The 13,437-nt window shown below is 37.3% G+C and overlaps 1 protein-coding gene across 1 annotated transcript in view; it reads right to left on the reverse strand.

Annotated features, from left to right (window-relative positions):
• Positions 1 to 13,437, reverse strand: part of mus312 (mutagen-sensitive 312) — a 575,442-nt gene that overhangs the window by 415,307 nt on the left and 146,698 nt on the right. The window contains exons 6-7 of the mRNA XM_090395332.1: positions 13,231 to 13,364; positions 9,775 to 9,843 (exon numbers count right to left, since the gene is read on the reverse strand). Of these exons, the coding sequence (XP_090251458.1) occupies positions 9,775 to 9,843; positions 13,231 to 13,364 (203 nt within the window). The remainder of the gene's footprint in view (positions 1 to 9,774; positions 9,844 to 13,230; positions 13,365 to 13,437) is intronic.

Raw genomic sequence — 13,437 nt, forward strand, 5'->3', positions numbered from 1 at the left:
AAAAACATGGATTTGAAAACCAGCAATATGACATAAAAATGTTTTACAATATTGCATTATGGAAATTTTATTATTCAGTCCGATGATTTTTGCATTTAGAAAAAAGCATTCAAAGAGATACTAAATTTTTGGCTAAGTGGTGTACACCACTTACATAATGCAATATTCACCAGGGGGAGATAAAATTCTGCCTATTTTTAATATGAAAAGTTTTTAAAATGGTTCCATCTGCTTAGTTCACTGTGATGTTATGGTCAGCTGCAGGGATAACTGGAGAGCAATCCCAATGCAAGATGGTTATAACTTAAATAAAGTGTGGATGCCAGTCATCTCTGGATTATACTTTCGATTAGTCTTGTGGTTGTTCAGCTGCATGAACTGGTGAAAAAGGATAGACTTTGGCTACATAATGAAAATATAAAAGAGTTAAGGCTTTTTTTTTCTAACTCCCATTTTATCTGTCTTTTCTTTCTCTTAATACTATCAGATTCTCTTGTACTTCCATACTAGCTACTTTAAGGCTATGACAACCACTCATTTACTTTTTCACCTCAATAAAAGTCAAACCAGTCTGGATAGTGATACTTCCCATAATGTAAAGCATACATCCTTCTGGACATATACAATACCAAGACAGGCAATATGCTTTACATTATGGGAAGTATCACTATTCAGACTGGTTTGACTTTTATTGAGGTGAAAAAGTAAACGAGTGGTTGTCATAGCCTTAGAGTAGCTAGTATGGAAGTACAAGAGAATCTGATAATGTGAGGAGAAAGAAAAGACAGATGGATAACATGGGAGAGAAGAAAAAAAAAAAAAAAAAGCTTCAACTCTTCTAATATATTATATTAAAACCATTTTCAATATAGGTAGCCAAGGCTAACACAGCAACTTGTGTTATGCCTAAATCCGACCTACCTTATAGGTATCATACTGTTGGACAGTTGGAGAAATCTTATTGTACAGCAATCTTTCAAGGGAGTTTCAAGTGAATACTTAATAAAGCAGTTAGTTGATAGCTTGCATCAAGTGATGGGTCTTTCCCATATTTTCAGACAGTTATTATTCTTGATCTCTTAAAAGAGTAAATTATACTTGACAGGAAATTATGTTCTCATTTAATCCTTTAAGTAAGCGAAGTTCATGCATGAAGTATCTACATGACTGGACAACTTGCATATAGAGGCTGTTGACTCCACATCAGTTGTCCAGTCATGTAGATACTTCATGCATGAACTTCGCTTACTTAAGGATTAAATGAGAACATAATTTCTTGTCAAGTATAATTTACTCTTTTAAGAGATCAAAAATAATAACTATCTGAAAATATGGGAAAAACCCATATGCAAGCTATCAACTAACAGCTTTATTAAGTATTCACTTGAAACTCCCTTGAAAGATTGCTGTATAATATGATTTCTCCAACTGTATGATACCCATAGGGTAGGCCGGATTTAGGCATAATACAAGTTGCTGTGTTAGCCTTGGCTACCTATATTGAAAATGGTTTTAATAAATACCTAAAGACAATCTATTTTAGTGGATGGATGTTTCAGTAGCTTATGACATTGTTTGGAGAGTGAGCGAGAGTAATCCTGAAATTACTAGAGGTAATCCCTTCTCTCAAGATTGCTAAAAGCTTGTAAATAATTTGCTGCTGGACAGTTGAATTTAGGTACATTCTAACAACTCCAAAAGTAAATTCCATAAGCTAAGAAACAGTCTTCTGTGAGGATCTAGCTCCACTGACATCTCCACCACTGTCTCATGGAAATTTAGGTATGCAGATTACATTGCGATTGCAATCCAGAGCACTTCCTTTCAAGCTGCACAGAATACAATAACAGAGGACTTATCAAAACTTGACAACCACTTTCAACAGTGGTACTCATAACCCAGTCTGTAGAAAACTGAAGTCACTGCTTTCTATTTAAATAACAGCCAATCAAACTAAACTCCTAAAGTTTACATTAGAAATGTTAAAATAGAACAGAACCAAAGTATTCTGAAGTGATCTTGACAGAATCCTGACTTTTCAAAATCACTTTATAATGACTACTATAACAAAAACTTGTAATAACACATTGCAGAAACCGGAAAACCCTTCGTGAGGTGCAGATGCGCAAAGATTATGAAACACAGCTTCAGCATTAGTATCCTACAGCAGAATACTATTTGCCAGTCTGGCTTAACAGTGCACACACACCTCACTGAATGATATCCGTTTCAACCAAGCGGTGATATTTATCTCCCCATGTGGTGGCTGGAAAATAAGAATAGCCCCATGGTAGCCCATGCATGTTGTACACGGTGACTAAAATGGGTACCCAGTGTCTGTGGGGTATAGCTGGGTCACCCTGTCTCTGGGGGGGGGGGGTCATAAATACGGAGGCCTGGTCCTCCAGGATGGGGGTTGGGCATAGGGCTGATGACCCCCTGGAAAAAAAAACTTGTCATGAAATCTAAAGAAATAACTGCTGGATGGACTAAATGGCAGATGTCGTAAGGATTTGAAAATTGGATCCTGGAACGTAGTTTCTCTTTACCAATCTGGAGCTTTAAAAATGCTGCTTCAGCAAATGGATAAATACAGGATACTTGTTATAGTTATACAGAAATGAGATGGACAGGAGAAGGAATTATGGAAAAGAAAAATCATACTATTTTTTATGGCTGCCAAAAGAAAGATCGCATGTTTGGAACAGGTTTCATTGTAAACAAGAGGATAAAACATCTTATCATGGACTTCAAAGCAAACTCACCTCAGATGTGTAGGTTATGAGTTAAAGTTTAGTTTTTTAACTACAGTTTTATCTGTGTACATGCTCCAACTGAAGAAAAGAATGATGTTGAAAAAAGAGTTGTTTTATGATGAATTAGATAAGATATATGGGCAATGTCCAAAGAGGGATGTAAAAATTATTATAGGTAATTTAAATGACAAGATAGGCAAAGAGGATACACATAGGTCAATACCATTGGGAAATAGCATGTATATTTCCCAATACCATTGGGAAATATAGTTTACATAATGGGACTAGAATCAACTTTGCTTCTTCAAGAATTTTGGTTATTGGCAGTACAATGTTTAATCATAAAGATATTCATAAAATGACCTGGAAGTCTCCTGATGGAGACACCTATCTAATTTGATGGATGTTAGAACCTACAGAGGAGCAAATATTGATTCTGATCACTATTTGATTATATCAAAGATTAGAAGCAGAATCTATAATGCAAGGAAGATATATGGGTTCCATGCTAGAAAGTTTAATAAGGAAAAATTGAAGGAATTAGAAGTTAAAGCCAAATACGGTGAGAGAATCAGTGAAAACCTGTCTGGTCTAACCATTGGTGAGAGTGTTAATGAAGCTTCAGATCATCTTAGGGATGACATAGTATTAGGAACATGTCAGTAGAGTTAAGTATAACCATTGGTGTGATGCAGAATGTGAACATGCAACTGCATTAAAAAATGAGGCATATAAACAAATACAGCAGAGGAACCACACTCATGAAGCTGTGGAGGAATTATTGTTTGGCTAGAATTTTTATCTTTCTATCAAAGTTAAATAGTAGTCAGAAAAATTTCCAGCCTAGAACAACGTTATGTAGGGATAAGGAGGGTATAATTTTGAGTGGGAATGAAATGATACTAGGAAGATGGGCAAAGCATTTTGATGAACTATTGAATTCAAATATATCTGGTCAATTAGATTATTATTATTATTATTATTATTTCAGGCGACTCCAGGAGTCCTTAGACTCATCGAGGGAGGCCATAAACATCATGTCCACACAACTATGCGATTACATTCTCACAGTATCTATCATACCTTGCCTTGAACTCGTTCACCGTCATAGCACCCACAACAGACTCTGGCAGCTTATTCCACTCATTTACCACTCTAAAAGTAAAGAACCCAGCTCTAACACCCCTGCTAACCACACTCTTGCCCAGCTTCCATAGGTGTCTCCTAGTTCTTCCACCACCAGTCCTGATCTCAAAAATATCCTCTGAATTAATCCTATAGAATCCCTTTAGCAATTTGAATGTCTCACTCATATCTCCCCTTTTCCGCCTATCCACTAGTTCCTGCAACCCACAAATCTTCAACCTGTTCTCATATGGTTCATTCCATAGACCTGTTATCATCTTAGTCACTCGCCTCTGGATCCTCTCCACCTCCTCCCCATCAAGAAGGAACCGAGGTGACCAAATCTGTGCACAGTAGTAGAGATGAGGTCTTATCAAGGCTCGGTACAGAGGTACAATAACTTGCTTGTCTCTGCTCGTCAAGGTATTTTTCAACAACCAAGTGAGTTGATGAGCTGATTTAGCTACTTTTGTAATGTGCCCCCCTAAACTTCATCTCCCTATCCACCAACACTCCCAAGTCCCTGGCCTCATCAATCTCTTGGAGTACAGTTCCACCAATGTGGTATACTGCTGCTAATCTTTTCACCCCAAAATGAATAACCTTACATTTTGTCACATTAAATTGACATCCATTCTCCTTAACCCAGAACTCCAATCTATCTAGGTCATCCTGCAGGACTTTGACATCTTCTGCATTCACTATTGCCCTACCCAACTTTGCATCATCAGTGAACAAATGAATTGTTCCACTTAGATCCTTCCCTATATCGTTAATGAACAGATTAAACAGCAGTGGTCCAAGAACAGAACCCTGCGGCACACCACTAGTCACAGGCTGTCTTTTGGACTCTACTCCTGAATAAACTACTCTTTGATATCTCTCCATCAACTAACCACCTACCCATCTCACCAACCCTATATCCATTCCCATATGTTGTAGTTTACGGATTAGTATTCCATGTGGTATTCTGTCAAACGCCTTTGCCAGGTCCAGCGATATCACTGTAAACCCATTTCCCTTATCCAGTTCAGCCGTCACCTTGTTATAAAACTTGAGCAAGTTACTGAAGCATGATCTACCTTTCACAAAGCCATACTGTCCCCTGTACAGTATCTCATTTTCATCAATCCATTCCTGTATTTTTACCTTGACTACTTTCTCCAAGACCTTGACAACGACTCCTGATATGCTGATCGGTCGGTAATATGCAACTGTAGTCTTGGATCCTCCTTTATGCAGAGAAACTATTTTCCCCTCTTTCCACACCTTCGGGACTAAACCAGACCTGAGACTCAGATTAAACAACATGGTCAAGGGCACTGATAATTCCTTAGCCGCTTCACGCAAGACCCGTGCTGGTATACCATCCAATCCCGCAGATGTGTTCACATTAAGGTTCTGTAATAGACTAGTCACCTCCACTTCATTCATCACCATTCCCGTATAAACTAATGGTTCCTTCATTTTTTCAATGTCACCACCTGGATGATATGCTTTTGCAAAGTGCGTGCTCGGTAACTCCACTATATCGACTGATTCAGTGACCTCCTTACCATCATCATTCCTTAAAATCATTTTGCCGTGTACAGTTTTTTCTTGCTTGCAGCATATTGAAAGAACTGTTTGGGATTCTCTTTTGCTTGCATAGCTAGTTTCCTTTCATAATCCGCTTTTGCTTTTTTTTACCACACTCGTTACCTTTCTGGCCTGCACTTCATACCATTCGTGTGCCTGCAGGTCACCCCTTTCTTTAAATTCCCTCCACAGTTGTTTCTTTTTTTGCAGCTCAAGCTTAATGGTGTTATTCATCCATTTAACTCCTATTTGTTTTACTATTCGGACCCTAGGTATACAATCAGCCATAACCTCCTGTAAATGCTCCTTGACCACTTCCCATGCCCTATCGACGTCCAGCCCTTGCAGTTGTACATGGCATGGCACTGATCCAAGCAATCTCCTAAGCTTGTCATACTTGCCAGCATGGTAATTCCACATATACCCTGTCTTAATCGAAAATTCCACACCTTTAGCCACCTCCCAGGTCAAGACCTTATGATCACTCTCACCAATAGGTGGCAACATTGTCATATTCATTACAGTCAAATTCTCAGATGTTATTACCAGGTCAAGCACTCTCACACCCCTAGTATTTTCAATTACATGCTGTCTCAGATAGTTATCCCTTAATAACTGAATAAAATCCTTTTCCTTCCTCACATGTGTCCTCTCTTCTTTCCAATCAATGTTACCATACTTGAAATCCCCCATAATAATTACCCTCCTTCCACTCATTTCATCAATTTCCCTATGCATACTATCTCCACCATCTATTCCATCCCCTGGTCTATAGCAGCACCCAACTGTATATTTTATTCTGCCAGTCTCAATCTCACACCAAATAGCCTCAAATGAGCTCCTTTCACTATCCTGCGATACAACTTCATTTCTCCTTGGCTGCAGTTCATCAGCTATCATCAATAATACCCCTCCCCCCATTTTATTCTCTCTGTCCCTCCTAAACACACTATAACCTACACATTCTATCCCACTAACTATATCATCTTCCGTCAGCCATGTTTCACTAATGCCAATAACCTGTGGCCAGGAAGAGCCAATCAAGGCCAAAAATTCTTCCTTCTTGTTCCTAATACTCCTGGCATTAGTATACATGAAATGCAGTGATCCCTTAGTCCCACCCCTATATTGATGCGTTATTCTAAATGACCCATTCCCATTTTTTGTCCTTAGTGCTGGCTCGGGTACGTTATATACATTCTTACACTCATCTGTCTCACCAATGTCTGCATATCCATCCCCCCCCCCTCCTTGGTAGTTCTAGTTTCCCTGGTTTTGCACATCCATTTTCACTTCATTCAGCAACACTCTTTCCAGTCTCCGCACACCAAGTCCATTCAAATGCAGGCCATCCATCTTGTATAAGTCCTTTCGCCCTTCAAACTCATTCCACACGTCCACGAATTCCACACCACACCGTCTGCATAACCTGCACATAATGTCATTTGCGATTATGGCCCTCCTTCTAAACTCCTCTCTGTCATACCGCGGCAACAGGCTAACCATTCTAACTCTGTCACTCTTTTCTTTCGCTACCTTTAACAATACTTTCAAGTCCTCTCTCATAAAAAATTTATCACCTTTCAATTCATTCTTACCCACCACAATTATTAATTCTTTCACCCTCTGTTTTTACACTCTAATACTCTCACTTACATCCTTAAATTTCGCACCCGGTAAGTACGATTTAGTTACACTGCCATCTATCACCCCTCTTAATAACGAGTCACCATACAACACTCTTTCCTTCATTTCAGAAACTCTCCCATTCTTACGCTGTTTATTTACGTTAGCCGAATCACTCTGGAAAGAGTTTTGCAGGTGCTCTAATTGCCGCTGCACATTTTGTATCACTGCGCGCAACCTAGCGATCTCACTTCCTACAAATAATTCCTCATTATTTTTATCATTTAAACCATTTTCTCTCTCTGTATGGTTGCTTTCACTCTTTCTTAGATCACCGCTCTCATTGCCATCTTGTACATCGCAATTCCCTATCAAGCCACTATTTTCACTCACATTCTGGCAATTCTGGTTTCTTCAACCATAACTATCTCACAACCTGACACATACTTCAACTCCTCACTTTGCTTACACTTTCTGCACATTCTCCCACCACTATCACTTTCAATCCAAATTCCAGCCTCATTCGGGAATGCATACATTCCACACACATCACATTGGACAAACTCTCTCACATTATAGTTTTTGAACAATGGCGTCGTATTTTTGGATGCCATTATCGTATGTCGCATTGGCGCCATATTCAAATCTATGAAACGTAACGTTATATACTAAATTAAATAACGGAATTCACACCAAAATCCCACAGACACAACAAGCTACCAAAATTAGGCAATATTATGTTATGATTTTAACCTATATTCTAATTTTTACTCAAAATTGTACTTAGCTTTTGGGAGCTCTCTGAAAACACAACCATCCATCTCATTATATGGAAGAGAGTCAAGATCTAGAAGCAGTTGAATCAGTACTAACAGATGCAGAAGTGGAGGCAGCTATTAAAAAACTTAACAATAAGACCCCAGGATAGGATACACTTTTAATAATTAATTAAAAGTGTAGGTACAGAATACTTCAAGCAGCTATGTAAATTTATAAACAAAATCTGCGTTAATGAAACAATTTCAGGTGAATGAAACATGAGTGTCATATACCCTCAACCATAAGAAAGGTGATGTAATGATATGTTCTAACTATAGAGGAATTAATTTACTATGTACAACTTATAAAATATTCTCTAACATTCTATTTAAGAGACTTTATCCCTATGTAGAGAATGTTATTGGTGATTATCAGTGTGAATTCCATCAAAGAAGATCTACAAATGATCGTATTTTTAATATAAGCCAATTACTTGAAAAATGTAATGAATTTGGAATTGAAACACACCACCTTTTCATAGATTTTAGAGCCATATGATAGATCTAACTTATTTATTGCAATGGAGAAACTACCGGTTCCATGAAAACTTATTACTTTAGTTAAAGCTACAATGAGAAATACTCATTGTCAGAATCAAAATTCAGAACACGTCTGATCCAATATATATATAAAAAACAGTGTTCGAAAAGGGGATAGCTTAGCTTGCTTACTGTTTAACATAGCACTTGAAAAGGTTTTCAGAGATGCTGGCATTAATACAAAGGAAACTATTTTCTACAAGTCAGTACAAATTATGGCGTATGCAGATGATATCGATATTATAGGAAGGACACGAAAAGCAATGGAAGAAACTTTCATCAGTTTAGAAAAGGCAGCAAAGAAGATGAATTTGCAGATTAACCAGGAAAAAACAAAGTTACATGCCAGTAACTAGAAAGATTTGTGATAATAATCCTTCTCAAATTGAAATTGGTTCCTATAAATTTGAAATTGTACATAGTTTTATATACTTGGGATCACAAGTTAATTGTAAAAATGATATCAGTACTGAGATTCAGAGATGTATTCTTTCCACAAATATATGCTTTTGTGGACTTAGGAAACACCTTAAGTCACCTCTGATCTCAAGAAAAACAGATAACGATGTACAAAGTACTTGTAAGACCAGTGTTAACTTATTCCTCTAAAAACTGGGTATTATCAATGCAGATGAAAGATTGCTAGTCTGTTTGAAAGAAGAGTTCTCAGACATATTTTTGGAGCAGTACAAGAGAATGGTGTGGAGGAAAAGATGAAACGATGAACTATACAGATTATTTAACGAGTCAGACATTATTAATTACATAAAAATAATTAGATTAAGTTGGACTGGACACATTATACACATGGATAGTAATAGAATAGTTAAGAAGATGTCTAATGCTTAGCCAGAAGGAAAAAGAAAAACTGGAAGACCTAAACTAAGATGGGAAGATGGAGTGATGCAAGACATTAAAGTTTTAGGAATCAAAAATTGAAGAAGTTTGGCATTGAATAAGGAAGGCTGACAGAAGTTTCTGAAGAAGGCCAGGATGCCCATGTAGGGCTGTCGAGCAATGATGAGGATGATGATGATGATATTTATCTCTGTAACATTAAGATCATTATCAACTTATTTGCTTTCAATATTTAGTAATATTGCTCCTCCTCCACTACAGAGGAAAAAAGCTTTACGCAACCTATGGAATAAAATTCTTGAAATCATAAATAGCAGAATAGATATGGACTAATATACCAGTTATATTAAGACCAGTAATGAATAGCCTTACTAAAATATGAAATTGCTAATGTGTAAATAAAACCAAGAATGAGATAATATTAAAAAAATTAAAAAGTAATATAACAAAACAAGTAATACCTTTCAGCTTACCTCTTTGGGTGAGAAATATTTTTAGATTTCATCTTTGACTTTTTACTCCCACTTGCTTTAAAAGTAGGTCTGTTGAAATAAACATTATGCCTTTCAATGAAAAAGTTTTTTTTAATGCAATAAAACACATCCATTTCTCATTTTAAATATAACAAGTGTAAATTTTTAACATTTATTTAAATAAAGGACATAAATATTGGTATACAGTACTAAACAGCTCTAACAGGTTTAACCGGAAGGCGATGAAATGGCCAGCCAATGCATTTCAAAATGCCTGTGTGATGAAGTAAAAAGAAAATTACTCAAACTCACTGAAGACGAGAAACAACCTGAATCTCGTTTATTAATAATTTTTTAAATTAATTTATTAAAAATGACCAATAAATACAAAAATTTGAAAAATAAACACTATTATTAACATTATTAATAATAGTGTTGCATAATGCCAAGAATGCTGTAGCAGCATTCTTGGCATTATGCTACACTGACAGGAAGACCATTTCATATGTTTGATTTTAATCACCAAGAATGTGAGTCAATTCTTTATATATTAAGTAATCCCTCAATTATCTGCGATTACACTTGGGAATTTTGATGTCATAATTGAGGATACAGTTACATTGTGTTGTATCAGAATTTGGCTGATGCATGTTAACAGATTTTTTTTTTAATGTTTATCCCACCCTATAGCACATCAGTGCTATGTGTGAGGTGCAGATGAGCATTGAGAAAGAAGAAACCTATTGACATTCTTCTTATAGAGCTTAGAGCTGCAGATTGAAATTGTTGGGAAACACATTATGAGGAAGACTGTTTCAGAGGACAGAGGTAGATAGAATAAATGAGGAAGAGGAGCAGTAGGTCTGATGAGTTTTCAGTTGCACTGTAAAGGGAGGTTCAGATAGCAGCTGCTCTTGTTTTAACAGGCCTAACAGCAAGTGGAGGCATGATGATGATGTTTGCCAATTCACTGGAGCAGTGACCATGAAAGTATCTGTAGAAGAGAGACAGAAAAACATTGCATCTCTGAGATAGAGGTTGAAGCTTGTGAGGGAAGGGTCATCTATGAGCTAAATTGCTCTCCTCACAGCATCAAGAATTTTTAAGGAGGTTTTAGGTCCCAAGTGTGTACAGTATCCTAAGGATGGGTAGATTTGGAATTTATATAGGGTTAGTAGCTGGGTGGATGTAAAATAGCTTCTTGAGCAGAAAATAATGCCTGTTTTTTTAGAAGCTGAGGAAGCTACTGATGTGATATATTTGTGCAAGTAAATGACAGTCCAAGGAGAGAGAGAGAGAGAGAGAGAGAGTTCATCCTGTCTGCTGATGTGTGAGTGTGTGTTTGTATTACTGAGGATGAGGGAAGGTGAGCTGAGATTCCCTTTTGTGAGAGAAAAGGCAGTACCACATTTTGGCAGCATTGAAGGTGACTAGGTTATTCATGCCCCCATTTAAGGATGGTATGGAGATCAGTGTTCAAGGCACTGGTTGCAGATGATCTTGATGTAAGGGGATGTCTGGGAACTACATGGTTTGTCAAAAGAGTAGGTTGAGTAGAGAGTGCCATCATTGGCAAAGCTATGGATAGGATATGTAGTGATTGAGAGTAGGTCATTTATGTATAAGAGAACGAAAATCTGAGGTACTCTTGCATGGGTTGCAAAGCTCAAAGAGAGGGTGCCATCCACCCAGAGAGAAAGCTGGGTATCCAGTTACAGAAGGTGGTAGGTAGACCAAAGGAAGGCAGTTTGCAAAGCAGGCCTTGAAGCCAAACACAACCGAAAGCCTTGGAAATTTCAAGGGCAACAGAACACGTGTGTCCAAATTTTTCCATGACACGTGTCCAGAAGTGAATAATGTAGGCTAAGATATCAACCATGGATCTGGATTGGCAGAACCCATACTGGTGGTGGTTGTTGATTAATTGGTGAGCTTCTAGGTAGTGAAGAAGTTGACTATTGATAACTTTCTCTATTATTTTGGCAAGGACTGAGGTGATCACGATTGGTCGGTAGGCTTTTGTCTCCCTTTTTTGGAATGGGTTGGATATATGTTAGTTTTTATGAGATGGGATAGGTGCCAGCTCAGTATAGAAGATTAAAGAGATGATAGAGAACAGGTGTTAGCTCTTGAGCACTATGTCTGAGTACAACAGGAGATGGCATTGGGACCAGATGACTTTGTAGTGTTCAAGGTATTTAATATTCTTCTTATATCTTTCTGCTGAAAGGCCACAGGAGGTATATGGTGCTTAGTGCTGGTATGGAAGGAGGTGATGTGCCTTTGTTGTCGATGAAGGAATTAGAGGAAAAGGGACTGATGCTAGGTCATCAGCTTTATCTTTCGGTGCTGTAACAATGGTGTCACCTGGATTGGGGGGGGGGGGGAGTGCAAGTGAGCAGATGCTACATCCAATGGCTTTTGCAAGGGACCAGAAGGCACACACACACCTGCCATTTGGACAAGAGATGATTTTCTACTAGTAACTTTTATGAAGTTGGATTTGCTTATTTATAGGTCAGATAATAACAAGGATAATATGAGTAATCTGTGCATCAATAATCTCCACTAAACATAATAAATGCTTATCACTTCCACTCACAGCAGAAAGAAAGTTCATTAAGATTGTTTGTACAGTTTACTGTGCAAACAATATTAGTGTTCACACATACATTACTCAGTACCCAGCAATGGGTACTGGGTTTCAAGAATGTAACAAAGAGCTACTTTCCTATCTCCATGTAAATCCCTAAACCTGAGAAAGAAAAATAAGAAAAAAAAAAAGAAAAAGAAGAATTAGTGTCCCCTCCTTTGGTGTCTGTATCTGGATACAGACACCAGAATTAAAAACTATTCATCACTCTTTCAACATTCTGAACCTCTTTTTAACTATCTCTCCCTCCAAATACACTCTAACCACAATTTTACTCAGGTCTCCTCATACAACTGCACCAACTAGGATGACCCTCCAGAATTTTTATGCCTCTTTTCCATGATTACATTACTGTTTTCTTTTTCTCTCTCTCCTAATCCAAACATCAGCACTGAATTAATAACCAAAATAATCCTCAATGGAATAAGGGCCTTTATTCCACAGTTCATTGTGAATCCCTGACCATTACCCAAGCCTTAGTTCTCTAAAAAATGCCAAATGCCTCTCTAGTCCACGATAAACATGCAGCATTATGCTTAATCACAAATGAAAAACTGTAGGTTCTCATTCTGTTTATACCACAGCCTGAAACAAGTGAAAAAATTTATCAACAATTCCAAAACAAACGTCATAAAATTTTTTTATTGGCTAAACAGGCAGCCAAGCCTTAAATTGCCAAGGCTGTTGGGCATAACTCCTTCTGCCCCTTCTCGTTTCCATCTCTCACACCCTGATGGTAAGATAAGTTTTTGTCCTCCTAGTAGAGGGCTGATAGTAATAATAAAAATAGAAATACAACTTACTTTGAATGTGCAAATGGTAAGCCTAATTGTTTCCATTCTTGTTGATGTTTTTCTTCCAGTTGAACAGCTTCTAATACTTTCTGAGGAAGTATATTTAATTTTAGACCACATGATTTAATATGAGATATACATAACTGAAAAAAGAAAAGTTTTATTTCAGTTAGATTCAATTATTCCAGCAAAATAAAGATACTTTTTTTAAGGTAT

The sequence above is a fragment of the Typopeltis vanoorti genome, chromosome 7 (genome assembly GCF_054136105.1).
Source record: "Typopeltis vanoorti isolate ZY-2024b chromosome 7, IOZ_Tvanoo_1.0, whole genome shotgun sequence".
Lineage (NCBI taxonomy): Eukaryota > Metazoa > Arthropoda > Arachnida > Uropygi > Thelyphonidae > Typopeltis > Typopeltis vanoorti.